Below are 19945 nucleotides of genomic sequence, written 5' to 3'. Positions count from 1 at the left end.
CCCATTTACCATGTTACGTTTTCCAAAAAAGGAAAAACTACCAGAAATTGGCTCCTTATAATAAAAAATAACAATTTGGTACTACTATATGCTAACTATCAACTCCTGACTTGAATTAGAATCTAGATACCTAAGATTACTAAGCCCTAAAAAGTTTAGCTCTATTCTTGCATCTGTACAGAAAACATTTTCTAAGCAAAGAGCTGCTTCAAAATCCTCTACTTTATTAGGTCAAAGGAACCTCCCACAAAGACAGCCTGATAAATACATGTTGAAACTACAATTTAGCAAATGAAGCATTTAGATAGCTTCAGCTAAAAAAAATGATTATTCCTTTTATTGCAAAACTTAATAAAATTTCTGCTTTTCCTTACATAAATAAAAGGTGACAGCTGCTGTTCAAAATTAGAAACCAGATAATCAGACAAGAAATCACATTTATTTCAATAGCTCAAAGTGCAAATACAGCAAGTCAGTTCACAAAGTTTCAAGACACAGCTTTAAGTATAATGAAAACTTGATTTACAAAAAGGGAAGGGTAAATAGCAGAAAAAAACCTCAATTTTTAAAAAAAATCAACGAACCTGAAAACCTTTAGACTAAAATATGCCACTTCAATTCAGAAATGCTTTAATTATAAATGCCAGTAGTACCTTGCAGTCCAAAAGGACTTCCCCAAGAAGAGAATCACCCCTGATTTGAGAGCTCAGAGACAGCAGATGCTCTTGGCGATGCTATTCCTTGTTTGGCTGCTCCAATCACACTGTATTTATTAGCTGATGGGGCTCAACTGGTGATATTTTTCATTTTTAGGCAAATTCTAAAGAACATCTAAACTTCAATCTGAGGCCAACAACCTAAGAATTTTTGAAATAGTCACTATATATCTAAGAGACTTAAAGACCAATTTCATTCAACTGCAGGCCTATGGTATTACTGAGGAAAGACAGATTAATACTTCCGCCATTATTTAAAACCTTTTTGTAGAGGTTAGAGACATGGCCTTTAAAACTTCCTCATGAAATTTCTATTTAAATATATATTTACTTATTTCTACATGTAGAGAACTTGTACATAAAGTAGAAAAAGTTCCTACTAGGAAGATAATTAAAGGTTGTAAATGTTCTTTTTAATCACTTATGAGCCAAGACACATATTTATTTCTGCTCTGCAGAAGCAATGTTAGCTACTAGCTTCAATTCAGGAAATTGTGTTATCTTCAGGAATGTTTATATGAGATATTTATTCAGTCTTTTTCTCAATCTTCTTCATTTTTTCATTATAGGCAATAAATTGATAGTCTGTTCCAAAAATTCTATCCCACCATGTAAATGTTGAAGCATAGTTTCCGATGAAGTTCATGTGGTGGAAATCATGATGCCGGGAGCCGGCGTAGAAAGGGATGAGATTCAAAGGGTTGAGAGGAATATCATAACCACTGAAATGAGAACAGCCAGTCATTAAGGAAATAAATACACTTCAAATAACTGACATTTTCACAGATAGTAATATGCTCATTAGCTAATTCAAGTAACACTCCACTTTACCTAAGTCACTTTACTTCTGACATGTTTATAAAAGACGAAAACTCACAGAAAATGGTGCATATTCTAGAATGCACTTTAAGGAAATTTTTTTAAAAACTTGAAAGATCCATGGAAATTACTATTATACATCAGGGAAGAATTTTAGTAATGAATCTTTAGATATAGATTTTCAAAAATTATTTTTCTCTTCTTTTCTGTTTTAGAGGAGCTTTCTAACCAGTTTGCAACACCCATAATACTACATGTACTTTAGGAAAAGTAATATGAAAATATCAAGCATTAATAAGGTTAAACCTGAGAATCACTATGTAGCAACTTCTTTTACAGTAACCTCCTTTACTTCTAAGTACCAATCTAAAACCTGACACCCACACTTACACCAATCCAAATCACTCTAATGTCTCCCCTGAAAGGAGGGACGAAAGAATAAGGAGACATCATTTACAACTTATCTATAGAAAAATGTTCTCTGCCTAGAACGTAAGCATCAACTTTGCTACTGTAGTGTCTTAAAAATAATTATTGGAATTTGATATTCTTTCATGGGTATAGTAGTTAAGTCCCAAATCAAAATGTAATATATATATATATGATAATTTCAAAATAATGAAATATTAGGATATTAAGGATTTTATAAATTAAGTCATTAAATAGAATATTTAACCATAAAATGCCTTCCAATCAACAGAAAGCAAGCATGAGAAATATATACATATTACAAGCAGTTCTGGGCAAGGACCAGAGATATTTATTCAGTAAAAGCTAAATGTTTCAGCACTTTTTCAACTAAGTGTTAAGTCTAGGTTCATTACAGAAGGATAAAATAATTGCTGGTCCTGAACTGCTGGTATTCAATCAAATTTTTAGCACACAAAAATATTTTCATTTGAACAATATTGCAGGAAGACGTAAGTGAGGCATGAAACTCAAACACCATAAAGAAAATGACTGATAGATTTTACTACAAGAAAATTAAAAACTTCAGTACTGAAATAGGGGCCCTTTGGGAGGCAGTGCTGCAGTACTTATGAACATATGATGTCATTTGACCGAATAATACATGAATATATTCTCACTGTAAAAATGACAATAGCTGTTGACAAGGATGTTAATATAAAAAACCTATTATTTGAACTTTTATCCAATGATTATGCTCTCATTTTTAAAAAAATAATAACATTAACAAGGCTATTAGTCTCTGAGAAATAAAGATAATCCTGTGACCATGAAGATAAAGGTATTTTATGATTTTATGACACCTTATACCTGAATAGAAACCATAGCTCACCTATGGACATCAATAGTTTCTATCAAACGAACGGTCACCCATGCCCAAAGAAGAATTACATGATTGCATAACACCATAATTCCAATGAAAAATCCAGTTCCAAGAATTAGGGTTTCCAGGGGATGTGAGTATTCAGCTTCCATTCCAAATGGAGCCTAAAAGAGATAAGAACTCCTTAGCATATTGTGATGGTTTAGTTTATGAGTCAGCTTGGCTAGGCTATGATGCTCAACTGTTTGGTCAAACACTAGTCTGGATATTGCTGTAAGCAAATGTTTTAGATGAGACTAACATTTAAATCAATAGACTTTTAGTAAAGGAGACCTTTCATAATGCAGGTAGGCTTCATCCAATCAGTTGAAGGTCTTAAAAACAAAAAACTCAGGTTCCCTGAAGAAAATGGAATTCTCAAGACCACAACACAGACACCTTGCCTGGGCCTCCAGACCTTTTGCCCTGTTGCCAAGACTGCATGAGCTCTTGCCTGAATTCCATATGATCTGCCCTACAGATTCCAGATCTGCCACTTCCCAACCCCCAAAGTTGCATGAGCCAATTACTTAAAATAAATTTGTGTGTGTGTGTGTATGTGTGTGTGTCCTACTGAATCTGTTTCTCTGGGGAACCCTAAACACATATTCTAATTTATATATGTATATAGTTTTATAAAGTGATTAACTGTTTCAATATATATAGTATATCTAGCCACACATATATAACACTAATTCTCAAAAAAATATTTTTGTTCCTATCAAACATCAAAAGATCTAGCAATGTCCTGAATAAAACCTTAATAACTGTCTTTGATGGTTTAAGATAAAGGCATTAAATAAGTAACTTGAACCCTAATTTTGGTTTATGCATCTGAATTTGCTCTGTCAAGAAATGGATGCTTGATTTAGCATAGGATGCAATCAGGATCAATGAGGAACAAACTGACCTAACAAGTTTGGCAGAGCTGTACTCAAGCAGTTCTGATAAAAATCACTGTTTTTCTGGGAGTAAGCAATGCAGTGGAAATGTGTTGAAACTAAGTGGTTATTATTTTTGAAGTTTAAAGGTCTGCTGTTTTGGAGTTGAATTTAAATGACACTAACATCACTATGGCATCTATCAAACTGCCACATATCGAACTGTGTCAGAATAGTGTTATAGCCCCAAAATGAGAATCTGAACTATTTCTTGACTTTTCTTTCAGGTCTCAAGTATCCATGAAATTAAGATACTAAAGAAACTTTTTAGAACTTTATCTGGTGTGTGTGTGTGTGTGTGTGTGTGTGTGTGTGTGTGTGTGTGTGTGTGTGTGTGTTAACAATCATGCCAAAGGTATTTTTAAAAGCTCCGGAGATTTAAAAAAAAATTTGCCTCTAATGGAAAAAAAAAGTATTAAATATAATTCTAACATACCTGAAACTCATGATGAACTTTATGGATATATTTATATATTCTTTTGTGGTGTAAGAGCCTATGCAAGAAATAGTGCCAGGAATCCTCGATCACTGCACAGCCAAAGCATCTGGCCAAGAGCGTATACCTTTAAGATGAAAATACTACACTCAGTATAAAATAACTTTTACTTGAACAATCTAGACTTTTACCTGGGGTCACTTCCTGAGACACTACCTAAAACCAAATAGCCACTCACTAGCTTGATCTAGCTGGATATACTGATCAGCAAATTCTTAAAACTGCCAGATGCAAGAGAGCTATCTACAATGATGCCACTCAAAGAAGGTTTAAACATATAAGCCACTAAAGCAATTCGAATTCTTTTTTTAAAAACTCACAGGTATAAAATCAGAGTTATGAAACAGACTTCAAAACTGCTAGGAAAAGAGTAATATTGATGAAGGACTTTGCTAAGATTAACAATAGCAAAACCATCAGTTTTCCACCAAAGAGAAAGGACATAGTGCAGTAGAGAAAAAATATTTTATATAAAATGAACACACACAGAAACTCTTCTTTATGTTGACTACACATTATATAGAAAAAGTATGTGTTTATACATTGGCATATCTGTATCAGGTTATGTAAGGAATAGACAGTTACGTCAAATAATACAAATATTATTTGAACACAAATATTTCTGCTCAGTTAATAGACATCTGTGTCTAGAGGAAATGATTTTTATAAACTATTCACAAGCTATTCTCTCATTTACTCTGTTCATTTTAGACTTCACATATACTTTCTCTACTTAGTATGAGCATGTGTATCTGTATACATTCATATCAAGGATACTATAGAAACACTGATACAAGAAGCTCACCTCCCAATAAAATGGCCCATGAAAATATAGAAAGAGATAAAAATGTGGACATATCAAGTTTATAGTATGGGTCACTTTTCCATATTATTTACACCCAAAGTTTAGAACAAATAAACATTAACCAAACAAAAAAAGAAGACAAACATTAAGGATATTTTAATAAACCATGACTGAGTATAAAAATCAAATCTTTACATACCATCTTGGCATTCTTTCCCAATCATAAGGAATACTGAAATACTCTGTAAAATAGTAAATTCCACAAATCAAAGGAAACTGGATACAAAAGTGATTAAAGAGAAGTACTTTAAAACATTTCCATTGGTTTTCCCATGTTTCCGGTATATCCTATGGAGAAAAACCACAATATTATCAATGGTTTGACCTAAAAACTAGAAGTGAACTCATTTTTTTCTCAAATGTTTATATAAGACCTTCATTCTGTTACATGATTAATTCTATGGTATGTGAATTCCATGTTACCAGCTAGTATGTTACATTAACTAAGGGCCAGGATTCAGGACATCCTCTTCTTCTAAATGCTTGACGACTATCAGTACACTTTAAATAGTTGAAGAAATGGCTAACAGGCAAACCCAAGCATAATAGTTCTCAAACAAACCAAAGATGCACTCTAGAATGAGTAATTCTCCAGTCTTCGCTGCACACAGAACATTCACTTCTTTAACCTGGAATTTCAAAGAAGCGTGTAACACTAAGAATACAGTTGGGTTCTCCCAACGGCTGCAGCAGCCGTGCATGCAGCATTGGAAGTCTTTATTATATAGGTAAGTCAATGCTTCCAGCCATGCAGTGGTAGTCACTCCTAGAAATGAGTGCATTTTTGTTCATATAGGATGATGGTATTCCTCACAGATGTCCAGTGGTTCCTCAAGAATGGAGTGCTACTCCCATAGATGATGAAGTTTACAGATTAAAGTCAAATGAGAAAAGTGAGATTAATGTAGTGACATGTTCATAAGACTTCTTCAGGATGTTGACTTGCTTAGTAAGCCAGATGAAAAAAAATGAAATGTATTCAATTGAAAAGGCAGCACTTAGATAAGAAAACGTGCTTTTGGTTTTACAGAAGATGGTGATAATAAACAGCAGTTACTGCTTTTTTTTAATGTCCTAACTTAAAACTTCACAATTCTGCCAGTGAAGCTTTTTTAACTGAACTGTAATACCGCAGGCATGGAAACCACTGGTCCCCAGCAGAAGCCCAAAAGGTCAACCACCTGGCCCAGCGTCATACAAGCAGTGATGAGCAGAAGTTGGACTAACCAAAACCTAGGTCTCCAGTTCCATTCTTGAAATTTTTTAACTGTTCTTCCCTGATAAAAAAAAAAGTGATCAGTCTACAGAGCCAGGGTCCAATCTCAGAGTTTCCACAAACCAATTAATTACCTCTGTGATGCTCATACTGTTTCCTCAATAAAATGAAGGGCTTAGACAAGACAATTTATAACTGTCTTTGTATGTGAACTTGAACATTATCTGACCCCCAACTCCTCCTCTGTGACTGGGGATAAAAGAAATGGAAGGTTCTGATGGGGCCACAAAGGCATTATTTCCCACAGCAATTGTTTACAGACTTTTAATATCATGGCTAGAATCTGACACCCATATAGCTGTAGCAGTAGCACAAAAACTAATCAACCACAACTAATAAAATCATGCTATACTGTTTAATGTGTATACAAATTAGCTTAAAAATAGTTAATCACAAACTCATACCTGGTGGAATAGCAGTTTACTATAATTTATATATAACTGCACCTTAATAGGAAAGGACACCACTATTAAAGAGTTATTTTAGTATATACATCCTTGAGAAAAATTTCTAGAGAATTATGAGAACATATGACATTTTACAAAGATACTCGAGAAAAAAAGATGGTGGCATGAGAAGGCGGAAATCTCCCAAAACCACATATATTATGCAAATACAGCAAATACAACTATTCCTAAAAGAGTGATCAGAAATAAGATTACACCAGCCGGTCTACATCTGAAAGAGAACATCTCATGGAAAAGAGCAAAGTAAAAAAGCCAAGACCCAACAGGACCCAAGCACTCCCCCCACCCCAGCTCATGGGCGGGTGGAAGAGAATCAGAGTGGGGAGGAAGTCGAAGCCCAGGACTGCTAAATACCCAGCCCTAGAAATCTACTCCAGGAGCACAAACCCACATTGCATGGTGCTCTGCAGGTTAGAGGGCATGAAAGCCAAAGTCAGAGACTGAGACTGTCAACAGGTTGCACAACCAGCTGCCCTGGGACAAAAGAAAGGTGGGCGCTTTGAAAGACTTCCCAATAGTGAGAAGGCTGTTAAAGGGGCAAGGGTTTAGGAGATGGAACAGGTGGACAAAATCGTCCTGGCACACTCAGCCCAGCAGGTTGGGAACATTCAGGAGCTTCAGGTGTTCCATTCCCCTGGCTGGCAATGCAACCTAAGGCCCCTCACCGAAATAAGCAGCCTGCCGCTTTTTCCTCCCCACAGGCACCTGTGCACAAACCTGCTGTCCTCACCACTGCTCCAAACCATCCGGATGGCAGCCCCACCTACAGCAACTACACAGTTTAATGCAGAGGCTTCTCCCTGTGCAGACTCACCAGCCCTGACAGCGGAGGCAGGTACTGCAGCTGAGAAGCAGTTAAGGGCTTTGTCCTCCTAGCAGGCCCCAGTGCCCCTCGCCTGCAACCAACACTATCACTACAGGCAACTGAGGGCAGCCCTGCCCAAGGAAGCTTAGGGGATTAACCCAGAGGCCGCTCCCTGAGCGTGGCTCACTGGCCCGGACAGCAGAGATAGACATTGCAGCCGAGAAAGAGGAAAGGGCTTGCTCTTTAGGGTAGGCACTGGCACCACTCGCCTGCGACCAGAGTCATCACTCCCGGATTATGAAATGGCAAAAGAACCTTGTTCAATCCAAAATCCCTCAAACACCAGAAAGAGAATTCCATGACTGAAATCACCAATCTTCCTAAAAAAGAACTCAAAATGAAAGTCATAAGCATGCTAACGGAGATACAGAAAAATATCCAATAGCTAAGGGATGAATTCAGGAGGGACACAGACACCTTAAATATACAGTAGCTGAAATGAAACACAATGGAGGGATTTAAAAGCAGATTAGACGAGGTAGAGGAGACAGTAAATGGAATAGAAATTAGAGAACAGGAATAAAAAGGTTAGGCAGAGAGAGAAAAATGGACCTCTAGGAATGTAAGAATATTAAGAGAACTGTGTTAACAATCCAAATGGAACAATATTCATAGTATAGGGGTACCAGAAGAAGAAGAGAGAAAAAGGGAATGTGTCTTTGAAGAAATAATTGCTGAAAACTTCCCCCAATCTGGCCATGGAAGTGTACAGATCTCTCAACACAAGGGATTCTAGGAAGACAACACCAAGACATATAATAATTAAAATGGCAAAGATCAAGGACACTGACAGAGTATTAAAAGCAGCCAGAGAGAGAAAAAAGATCACTTACAAAGGAAAACCCATCAGGCTATCATCAGATTTCTCAGCAGAAACCTAGGGAGTGGCATGATATATGCAGGGCCTGAAACCAAGAATACGCTACCCAGCAAGATCATTATTTAAATTTGAAGGAGGGATTAAACAATTCCCAGATAAGCAAAAGTTGAGGGAATTTTCCTCAAACAAACTATCTCTACAGTGTATTTAAAGGTACTGATCTAGATGGAAGTCCTCCTAAGGCTAAATAGCTGTCACCAAAGAAAATAAAACCACAGTAAAGGTAGTAAATCAATTACATACTAACCAAATACAAAACTAAATCAGCTAACCCAAAAAGTCAGGGAAGGGATACACAAAGAGTACAGACTATGACACCTAACATGTAAAGAGTGGAAGAGGAAGAAAAAGAAGGTAAAAAAAAAAAAGAATATACAGATTGTTATAATAGTGTAATAAGTGAGCTAAGTTAGATTGTTAGATAGTAAAGAAGCTGCCCTTAAACCTTCGGTAACCATGAATCCAAAGCCCGCAATGGCAATAAGTACAAATCTATTAATAATCATCACCCTAAATGTAAATGGACTGAATGCACCAATCAAAAGACAAGAGTTACAGAATGGATAAAAAAGCAAGACCCATCTACATGCTGCCTATAAGAGACTCACTTCAAACCCAAAGACATACATGGACTAAAAGTGAAGGGATGGAAAAAGATATTTCATGCAACTAATAGCGAGAAAAAAGCAGGAGTTGCAATATTGTATCAGATAAAATAGACTTTAAAACAAAGAAAGTAACAAGAGACAAAGAAGGGTATTATGTAATGATAAAGGGGTCACTCCAACAAGAGGATACAACCATTATAAGTATCTATGAACCCAACATAGGACCACCCAAATATGTACAAACATTAACAGAATTAAAGGGGGAAATAGAATGCAATGCATTCATTTTAGGAGGCTTCAACACACCACTTACTCCAAAGGACTAATCAACCAGACAGCAAATAAGGAGACAGAGGTACTAAACAACGCATTAGAACAGACAGAACACTTCAACTAAAAGCAACAGGATACACATTCTTCTCAAGTGCACACGGAACATTTTCCAGAATGGTCACATACTAGGCCACGAAAGAGCCTCAGCAAATTCAAAAAGACTGAAATTGTACCAACCAACTTCTCAGATCACAAAGGTATAAAACTAGAAATAAATTGTACAAAGAAAACAAAAAGGCTCACAAACACATGGAGGCTTAACAACATGCTCCTAAATAATTGGGATCAGTGACCAAATTAAAAACAAAGATCAACGAATATATGGAGACAAATGACAAAAACAGCAAAACACCCCAATTTCTGTGGGACGTAGCGAAGGCAGTTCTAAGAGGAAAGTATATAGCAACTCAGGCCTATTTGAAGAAGGAAGAACAATCCCAAATGAACAGTCTAAATTCACAATTATTGAAATGGAAAAAAAAAGAACAAAGAAGCCCCAAAGTCAGTAGAAGGAGGGACATAATAAAGATCAGAGAAGAAATAAATAAAATTGAGAAGAATAAAACAAAAGAAAGAATCAATGAAAGCAGGAGCTGGTTCTTTGAGAAAATAAACAAAATAGATAAACCCCTAGCCAGACCTCTCAAGAAAAAAACAGTCTACACACATAAACAGAATCAGAAATAAGAAAGGAAAAATCACTATGGACACAATTGAAATATAAAGAATTATAAGAGAATACTATGAAAAATTATATGCTAACAAACTGGATAACCTAGAAGAAATGGGCAACTTTCTAGAAAAATACAACCTTCCAAGACTGACCTAGGAAGAAACAGAAAATCTGAACACACCAATTGCCAGAAATGAAATTGAATCAGTAATCAAAAACTACCCAAGAACAAAACCCCTGTACCAGATGGCTTCACTGCTGAATTTTATCAAACTTTTACTGAAGAACTAATACCCATTCTTCTTAAAGTTTTCCAAAAAATAGAAGAGGAGGGAATACTTCCAAACTCATTCTATGAAGCCAGCATCACTCTAATATCAAAACAAGGAAAAGACACCACAAAAAAGAAAACTACAGACCAATATCCCTGATGAACACAGATGCAAAAACACTCAAAATATTAGCAAACCAAATTCAAAAATACATCAAGAAGATCATACACCCTGATCAAGTGGGATTCATCTCAGGGATGCAAGGATGGCACAACATTTGAAAATCCTTCAACATCATCCACCACACCAACAAAAAGAATGACAAAATCTCCAAAGATGCTGAAAAAGCATTTGACAAAATTCAACATCCATTCATGATAAAAACTCTCAAAAAATGGGTATAGAGGGCAAGTACCTCAACATAATAAAGACCATAAACGACAAACCCACAGCCAACATCATACTTAACAGTGAAAAGCTGATAGTTTTTTCTCTAAGACTGGGAACAAGACAAGGAAACCCACTCTCCCCAGTTTTATTCAGTAGAGTACTGGAGGTCCTAGCCATGGCAATAAGACAAAACAAAGAAATACAAGGAATCCAGATTGGTAAGGAAGAAGTTAAACTGTCACTGTTTGCAGATGATATGATATTGTACATAAAAATCCCTAAAGAATCCACTCCAAAACTACTAGAACTAATATCTGAATTCAGCAAAGTTGTAGGATACAAAATTAACACACAGAAATCTGTTGGTTTCCTATACACTAACAATGAACAAGCAGAGAGAGAAATTAGGAAGACAATTCCATTCACAATTGCATCAAAAAGAATAAAATACCTAGGAATAAACCTAACCAAGGAGGTAAAAGACCTATACCCAGAAAACTACACTCTTGAGATAAATTAGAGAGGACACTAATAAATGGAAATACATTCCATGCTCTTGGGTAGGAAGAATTAATATTGTCAAAATGGCCATCCTGCCTAAAGCAATCTACAGATTCAAAGCAATCCCTATCAAAATACCAACAGCATTCTTTAATGAACTAGAACAAATAGTTTAAAAATTCATATTGAACCACAAAAGACCCCGAATAGCCAAAGCAATGCTGAGAAGGAAGAATAAAACGGGGAAGATTACTCTCCCCAACTTCAAGCTCTACTACAAAGTCACAGTAATCAAAGACAATTTGGTACTGGCACAAAAACAGACCCATATATCAATGGAACAGAATAGAGAGCCCTGATATAAACCCAAATATATACAGCCAATTCATATATGATAAAGGAGCCATGGACATACAACAGGGAAATGACAGCCTCTTCAACAGCTGGTGTTGGCAAAACTGGACAGCTACATGTTAAGAGAAAGAAACTGGATTACTATGTAACTCTGTACAAAAAGTAAACTCAAAATAGATCAAATATCTGAATGTAAGTCATGAAAACACAAAACTCTTAGAAGAAAACATAGGCAAAACTCTCTTGAATATAAACATGAACAACTTTTTCATGACCATATCTCCTTGAGCAAGGGAAACAAAAGCAAAAATGAACAAGTGGGACTACATCAAACTAAAAAGCTTCTATACAGCAAAGGACATCATCAGTAGAACAAAAAGGCATCCTACTGTATAAGAGAATATATTTGTAAATGATATATCTGATAAGGGGCTGACTTCTAAAATATATAAAGAGCTTACATGCCTCAACAAAAAGCAAATAATCCAATTTAAAAAGGGGCAGAGGATCTGAACAGACACTTCTCCAAAGAAAAAATTCAGATGGCCAACAGGCACATGAAAAGATGCTCCACATCGCTAATCATCAGAGAAATGCAAATTAAAACCACAATGAGATATCACCTCACACCAGTAAGGATCGCCATCTTTGAAAAGACAAACAACAACAAATGTTGGCAAGGTTGTAGAGAAAGGGGAACCCTCCTACACTGCTGGTGGGAATGTAAACTAGTTCAGCCATTGTGAAAAGCAGTATGGAGGTTCCTCAGAATGTGTCCTTAATGTAGGGTAACAGTACACTCTCCTTCGGGGGACATCCCTTTTCAATTTCCTCCTTGGGCTTAGAGTCTGCCTAGTCACTTGACCCTGCAGCTCAGTGCCTCAGAGAGGGTAAGGTTAGTACCTGCTTAAATAAAGTCAGACTCACTGGGAGGGGCAAGAACACTCCCAGGCTGCTGAGAACACAAGCACAGTGAGTACAAATTAACCTCCACAGATCATCTCTCTCAAGATTCTACTTTCTACCAAGACTATGTGCCTTTGAGTTTTAGCTGGGCATGCATTTATAGAAGGGTAAACAACAAGTATTAGAAACAATCATGGATTACCAAGTGCTGGTAAGTCATCTCTTAAGCCAGTCCTGCCTCCTGCATGGGAAACCATCTAGCTCATCAGTGTCCACGTTAGTAGAGGTCACTGTTTTCCCTATGTTCAGAAATGAGATGAGGCACTATGTGTATCTCAACACTTTGTCACGCATAGCGGGTCTCAAGAAATTAGTGCACTGAAACTAATATATAGAAGCTAGGAGCATTATCACTTCCTTTCTGGGATGACATGAATGTGTAGAACTACCACCATATATTTAGAGAAAAAACAAAACTTTCTGATCAAGGTCTTAGGATATTAACATATACAAATCCCCCTAATTTTCCTTTCCAACTGGTTTAAAGATTAAAATTTATAAACCCAAATTTGACTAATATCACATGTACCTTAAAGCAAAATTTAGCAAATAGTTCTTAAAATACCACCAATAATAACCTAGGGCTATGCTGTCCAGTATGATAGAAACTAGCAATATGTTGCTATTGAACACCTTAAATATAGCTTGTCTAAATTGAGATGGGCTAAAATTACTGTAAAATATATACCAGATTTCAAGGACTTACTATGAGGGTAAGACCATAAAATATCTTATAAAATACTTTTCAACTCTGATTACTTGTCAAAAGAATAATAGTTTAGATTTATTGTGTTAAATGAAATACATTAAAATTAATTTCCCTATTTGTTTGCTTTATGTATTCTACTAGAAAATTTAAAGTGATGTGACTTCATTATATTTCTATTGAACAGCTGTAATCAAGAGTTTTTCAAAACAAAGTTGTATTTGCTTTTAAAATTTTCAACAATACTAATGACAATATTCCATAGCAAGCCCATCATACTCACCTTTTGAATTTTGTATTTCTTCATGTAAGGTACAAATTGAAACAAAAATCCGGGCATACAGAACAAGAAATAAAGGGCCTCATGAACTATCAAGGATCCCCATGTTGCAATCTGGAACTTTGTGTAATTATTCAACATATAGTTCCAAGCATTTTTAAATGGTTCTTGCAGAGGATTCTCAGGTAAAAATGAGTCTATATACTCCACAGCCAATGATGCTGAACTGAAGATGCTGATACTTTCATTTGTTGCCATTTTTTAAATCTCTGCAGACAGCCTTACAATTCTGTAAAAAATAAATACATATATAAATAGATAAACAAGGCAAACAATGAAATTTCAAGAAAAGAGTTTTTCAAATTCATCTTCTGATCATTTTAACACCAATTACTAAAGGAGAATCAATTTCTCAGGCCCTAAACACGTGACTGGAAAAAAAAAAAGTCTATTGGATGTCACCACCACCCCTACTTGTAAATACTGATTTTAAAGCTACATTTTTAACTTTCAACGGCAGGATCTAAAAGAACAGTGGATAAAGAATTTCAAAGTATCTTTAAAGAGATCTTTTAGTGTGTTTTCCATGGAAAACCTTCAATGGCAATAATGAAGTCTAAAAATATCACTTAAAACAAAAAAAAACCTATAGGAGAAAAGTCTGCCAAATATGAGTACATAAAAATGAAATACTTCTGACTGGGAAATAAATAAACAATTATAAATACACTAAAGATCAAATGACAAACTGAAAAATGTACTTCCAACACTTATGACAAAGGGCTACAAAATATGCTTTAGAAAAAGGCTAAAAACCCAATAGAAAAATGACAAAGGCCATTCACAGGTGGTTCACAGAAAAACAAATGTAAATACTTACTAAACAAATAAGCAGTTCAATTTGACTCAAATGAGAAAATACACTCTAAAATCAAATTCTAAAAGTTTCATATTGCTCAGGACCCTGTATTGGTGAGGGTAACAATTTGGGGAACAAGCATCCTTATACACTGTTGATAGGGAAGATTAGTATATTTCTGAGGAAAATTTCACAATAATCATCACAATTCAAAATGAATACTCTCTGACCTAGCAGTCTTTTCACTCACGTATACAAAGACAGGCACAGTAAGACTGAGGAAAACACTGCTTATAATAGCAAAAACAAAGAGAAAAAAGAAAAACAAAAAAAAAGAAGTCCATCAATAGGAAATTAGTTAAATAAATTCCAAGTTCCTCCATAGACAATTTTGCAGCTGTTTAAAAGAATGAGGGAGATGCACATGTCCACAGAAAAGGTGTCTAAATCATGTCAAATGAAATCAGCTTGCAGTATGAATGCTTAGCAAGAGCCCCACTTGTGATAACGTCAAGTATGTTTATCCAAGCGCTTTTGTGCTTACATACGTGCACAGGGAACACTGCAGTGTAGCGACCTGCAGGAAGAGGTAAAGACCCAGTAGGGTTTGGGTGCGCACCACCTGCACACACCAGGGGGTTATGGAGAGGAGAATTTTACTTTCCAGTTTGTAACTTCTTTTAACTGTTAAATTGTAATGATTTTCATGAGTATGCTTTACTTATGTAATAAATATACTTAAGTCACTAAACCAAAAAACAGAAAAACTTATGCAGAACGTTACTTTCATAAAAACATTCACTGCTGTTCCTAATTTACGAATTATGATGGACACTCTAAAAGCAAATTGTTTAAAGCCTCAAAAGCTCTCGTAATAGTGCTTAAAATGCTCAACTCCCGCCGCCCCAGCCCCAAACTGACAGTCCCAGTCTGCAGAGGATACTGGGAGCTTAGCCAACCCTCCTTTTGTCTGAGTTCACACCGCGTCTTTGTCCTTCTGCCCCCTCATCCTGGAATGCTTAGCTCCAGAGACTGCAGCGCAGCCAGGGCAGCCTCTGTGCTCCTCTTACCTCACCAAGAGCTTGCCCACCACTCACCCTTTTCATCCTCCCCCTCTTCATGGAGTCCATCCCCTCAAGTTTAAAGAATACCCAAGTCTTCCTTTTTTGAGAAGTTCTCCTAACCTCTACTGCCTCCCCTCAAGCCACATTGTCCTATTTCTCTTTCTTTTAACTTTTTTTCTCAAGGGAGAGACCAAAATAACACCTCCCACTGCTTCACTCAACTTGTAGCAATCCACCTCCCCACCCACCAAGATGCCTTCAATCTCCAAAATCACAAAATAAACATTTCAATCCTCATCTTTCACTAGGTTATTACCAAGTTTCACAATGCTGAATCACCACTGCTTACTAGCTGTGTGACCTTCAGCAAGATCAAATGCCTCTCTGGGCTTCAGTGTTATTATCTACAAAGTGTAAACAATAGTAACTAGAGGGTAGGAATCTTTTCACAATGTAAACATATATCAACTTACCACACTGTACACTTAAATACCTTAAAATTTTGTCTATTATAAGGGAGAAAGTGTTTATTATCCCCATTAGGTAAATGAAAAATCAATGAAGCAACTTTCTTAACCCAAGTTACAAAAATGCTAAGTGGGGGAGCCAATGGTCATCCATTATGCTATAGTAAATAATGGCGAATAAGAAAGCACACAGTAATATCACAGGAAGAGGGTCAATGCCTACAGGTCAGCAAGGTCTCCTGAAAGAGTGTTCTAGGCAGGTTGTCTGCATTTTCATTTCCCATTTACTCTCCAGCAATTCAGTCAGCTTTCCAGTCTCTTCACTGCCCTTAACTTGGCTTACAAATAAATCACCAAGGATCTTCTAGCTGCCAAATCCTATAAACATTCTTTGTGGTTTGTCTTACTAGATCAATCTGGGAGACTTGTCATGTCTCTCCTTGAAATACTCTCCTCCCTTGGATCTTGTGATTTCATGTAGTCCTTGATTTAATTTGATCCAAAGACTCAGCCAGGAGATCAGGAAGGACGCCGCGCTCTCCGATTTAGAATGTCTCTGGTGCAGCCTCTGGGAAGGAAGACCTTGTCCTCCCTGTGCCGTTTGTGTAAAACTTCGATGCTGTCACCGCTGCTCGCTGTCTCCTCCTACGTGCGGCCTCGGGCACTGCCAAACCCTTACAGGGCAAGAGCACGCCCGGTCTACCTCGACCGCGGGAGAAGTCCGCTCTCGCCCGTCCCCACCGCAAAGCAGGCCCGGAGGCCGCGCGCCCCAGGCCCCGCCCTGCGCGCCCTTCACCTGCGCCCCCTCTCCCGGGACCCTCACCTGTGCCCCCTCCCCGGCCTCCTCACCTGCTCCTCCTCCCCCGGCCTCCTCACTTGCGCCCCCTCTCCCGGGTCCCTCACCTGCGCCCCCTTCCCCGGCCCCCTCACCTGCACCCCCTCTCCCGGGCTCTCATCTGCGCCCCCTCTCCCGGGCCTTCACCTGCGCCCCCACTCCCGGGTCCCTCACCTGCGCCCCTTTCCCCGGCCCCCTCTCCCGGCCCCCTCACCTGCACCCCCTCTCCCGGCCCCCTCACCTGAGCCCCCTCTCCCGGGCCCTCACCCGCGTGCACCGCTCACGGCCCCTCACCTGCCAGAGCCCCGGTAACTGCCAGCCTCTGACACCCACTCGTCTGCGAGCTGCGGCCGCGAAAACAATCTCTCAACTCGGGGGTGGAGCCAGGGGGCGAGGCGCTATGAATGCCTTTATTGGCTAGGAGAGCGCCCGCCCCGCCTCCGCGGCACTATGATTGGTCCTGGCCGTTGCCAGCATCCTGTGACTCAAGCCAACGAGTGCCTGGCGGTCCCAGCCATTGGCTACGCGGATGGAGTGAGTATAGTAAGACCCAGGCTCCCAGCCAGTAGCCGGAGCCGCAGGGCCGCTCGGGCAAAGAGGCGCCCGCGCGCGACAGCGTGAGGGGGCGGAGCCAGGCGGTGCGCGCCGCCGGACGGTTGCCGTGGTGGCGCATCCCGCACCGTTCTCTGGCCTGGTGGCCGCGAAGTTAACCCTGGGCGGTGTGGCGGCGCCTAGACCGGATGGCAGGAGCCCCGACGCGGGGAGGCCAGCCGCCTGCGAACAGCACGCGTCCCTTGGAGACCGCATTAGGTGACCCAGCACCACGGACAGACTCGCGCCCCTGGACAGACACCTATGTGAGAAGGACGGGCGTTCGGGCGGGCGCATCCTGCGCCTTCTAGGGAGCTGCTGAGCACCACATTTTGCAGATAAGGAAATCCGGGGCAGAAACGTTTAGGAGAGGGTTCTACGTGGCAAGTGGCCCCTGGGACTTAAGGCAGTGATGCCTGTGGGACAGTCTGAATCCCATGAGGGGCAGCAGGGCTTGTCCTGGCCCCTGAAAAGCGACCTCCACCATCTGTTGATCTTAGGCTTATGTACAGGCGGTAACTGTGAGGCAGAAAGACAGATATAAGTGGGTGGAGAGAGAATAAGGCCAGTGGGACCCACTAAAAGGGACTCAAAGAGTTAACTAGATAAAACCGAGAGCCCCAAAGGACTCACAGAATTAATTAGTTGAAGTTTCAAAGGCCAGGAGTCACTTGGAATGTCCACATATTCCCCAGATAAAGCGAAGTGTTAGAGAGCAGCCCGTGTCTTCATTGTACCAATTAGATCATGCCATTCATTGTAAAATCTATCCTAGCCTGTGCAAAAGTCCCAGCTTATTCTTTAACTGAATCTAAATGCTGTTCTTCCTCTTCTTCCAGCCTCATGTAACTGTGTACCCAGGACAGGAGATAGACCTCCAAAGTGTAAATAAACCTATGTGGATAAAGGATGCTGATGAGACAGGGACCATGGGCTTAGACAGAGGAGGGTGATGGCCTCTAGAAAAAGCAAGGCAGGATATTTACAGTCAAAGCAATGTAACTACATGCAAGGAAACCCCCTACCAAAACTGTTAAACATTAAGCTCTAGAGTAGCACATGTTTTTATTATGCTAATCATTTATAATTATGTGTAAGATTCACCTTAGCATGCTAAAAGCCCAGGCCTATGTGCTGTCTTTCCTCCTTCAGATCTGATGAGGTAATGTTGCAAACTAAGCAACTCATTTAACATGCAAACACAACTGTAAACACCATAATAAAAAGCAAGAAAAATTCCACCTTAAAAATAAAATTGCATTTTAATACCCAAAAAGAAATAAGATTCTTAAACTTAGACTCTTTAGCAAACAACCTCAGCCCACCTCAAGAGCTGACATGCAGCCTTAATATACTCCTAGACCAAGACGCCAATATCCCAAAGAGATATCAGAAGAGTAAATTTCTTATGTTAAGTTAAATTTTAATATTCAGAAACCACTTAACAAGTCCACACCCCTAAGCCTTTTATCCAGTTCCCAAAAGTCCTCAACTGCCTATAAAACCCCTAGACTACACACCACTGCAAGCTCTCTTGTCCCCTCCTAGTGTGAGCCAAGAGCTCTATCTGTCCTCTCACTGTATCTCTCAATAAAAGTCTCCCTAACTCTCCTACCTTGACTTTGCTAAATTTATTCTTCAACTCCACAAACAAGAACCCCAGCATCACTGAGATCTAGACCAATACAGTCACCTAAATAACCCTATTCTTAAGACAAAACTTCAAGGGAGTTATGAATCACCTGTATACATCTTGCCTTATGCTAACCCTTACCCAAAAAGCCCTATAAAACCCAGATCCTAAACCCTTGAGCACACCTCCTCTCTGAGGTTACCCACACTCCCCTTTCTTCAAGTGTGTCTCTCTCTGTGTTCTACTCTAGATAAGTAGGGAGAGGCTGCTGGGAGCTGTGATCTGGGGCTTACAAATTTGCATCGCCTGGGTGACCCAGACAGGACTGCAGCTGCACCATCATGCTCTTTAGTAGCCTGCCTGAAAATCTCCTTTCTTTGCCTTTGGGAAGTTTTCAGAACATAATCTCACTCCATCCAGTGCTCTGTGGCTTCCCCCTTGCAAATCCAAAAGGTCGGTAGAGGCTTAGTTCCCATGCATGAAGATTCAGGCAGACACCGGATGCCACTGGCTTCAGAAGTTGGCAAGATTCGCCCCATGCTGAGCAGGGGTTCAGTGAGCTTCCCTTTCCTCCCTCTCTCGTCCTTGCTCTCTGCTGCCTGCAAGGCAACTGCCATTCATTCAGTTATCCTCACTTTAATGGATTCCTTCCTCACCTTCCTCTTTGACTTCCCAGCGTCTCTGAACCAAATTTCTTCCCAACATAAAGGGTCCCATACACCATCCAGACTGACAGACGCCACAGCCCCATCTCCAGG

General features: G+C 39.1%; 1 protein-coding gene across 2 annotated transcripts; it reads right to left on the bottom strand.

Annotated features, from left to right (window-relative positions):
- Positions 1-420: 420 nt before the first annotated feature.
- Positions 421-17358, bottom strand: MSMO1 (methylsterol monooxygenase 1). 2 transcript variants are annotated; one of them, XM_017656223.3, is made up of 6 exons: positions 17258-17358; positions 13742-14027; positions 5307-5455; positions 4243-4369; positions 2836-2990; positions 421-1438 (listed from the first exon to the last, which is right to left on the bottom strand). In XM_017656223.3, the coding sequence occupies exons 2-6, from the start codon at positions 13994-13996 to the stop codon at positions 1243-1245; spliced, it is 882 nt and encodes a 293-aa protein (XP_017511712.1). In that variant the 5' UTR covers positions 13997-14027; positions 17258-17358; the 3' UTR covers positions 421-1242. The 2 variants fall into 2 exon arrangements, with proteins under 2 accessions (XP_017511712.1, XP_036880588.1); XM_037024693.2 differs by having other exon boundaries at positions 17205-17309.
- Between the last annotated feature and the right edge of the window lie 2587 nt (positions 17359-19945).

This window comes from Manis javanica, chromosome 3 (assembly GCF_040802235.1).
Source record: "Manis javanica isolate MJ-LG chromosome 3, MJ_LKY, whole genome shotgun sequence".
NCBI classification, from domain to species: Eukaryota; Metazoa; Chordata; class Mammalia; order Pholidota; family Manidae; genus Manis; species Manis javanica.
Note: the sequence above shows the minus strand (reverse complement) of the source record. Positions and strands in the feature narration are given on the sequence as shown.

Coding starts and splice junctions, on each gene's coding strand:
- MSMO1 (XM_017656223.3), bottom strand. CDS start 13,996: ATGGCAACAAATGAAAGTATCAGCATCTTCAGTTCAGCATCATTGGCT. Junction 4,370..5,306: donor TGGGAAAGAATGCCAAGATG/GTATGTAAAGAT, acceptor TTCATCTTAAAG/GTATACGCTCTTGGCCAGAT. Junction 1,439..2,835: donor GAAACTATTGATGTCCATAG/GTGAGCTATGGT, acceptor TTCTCATTTCAG/TGGTTATGATATTCCTCTCA.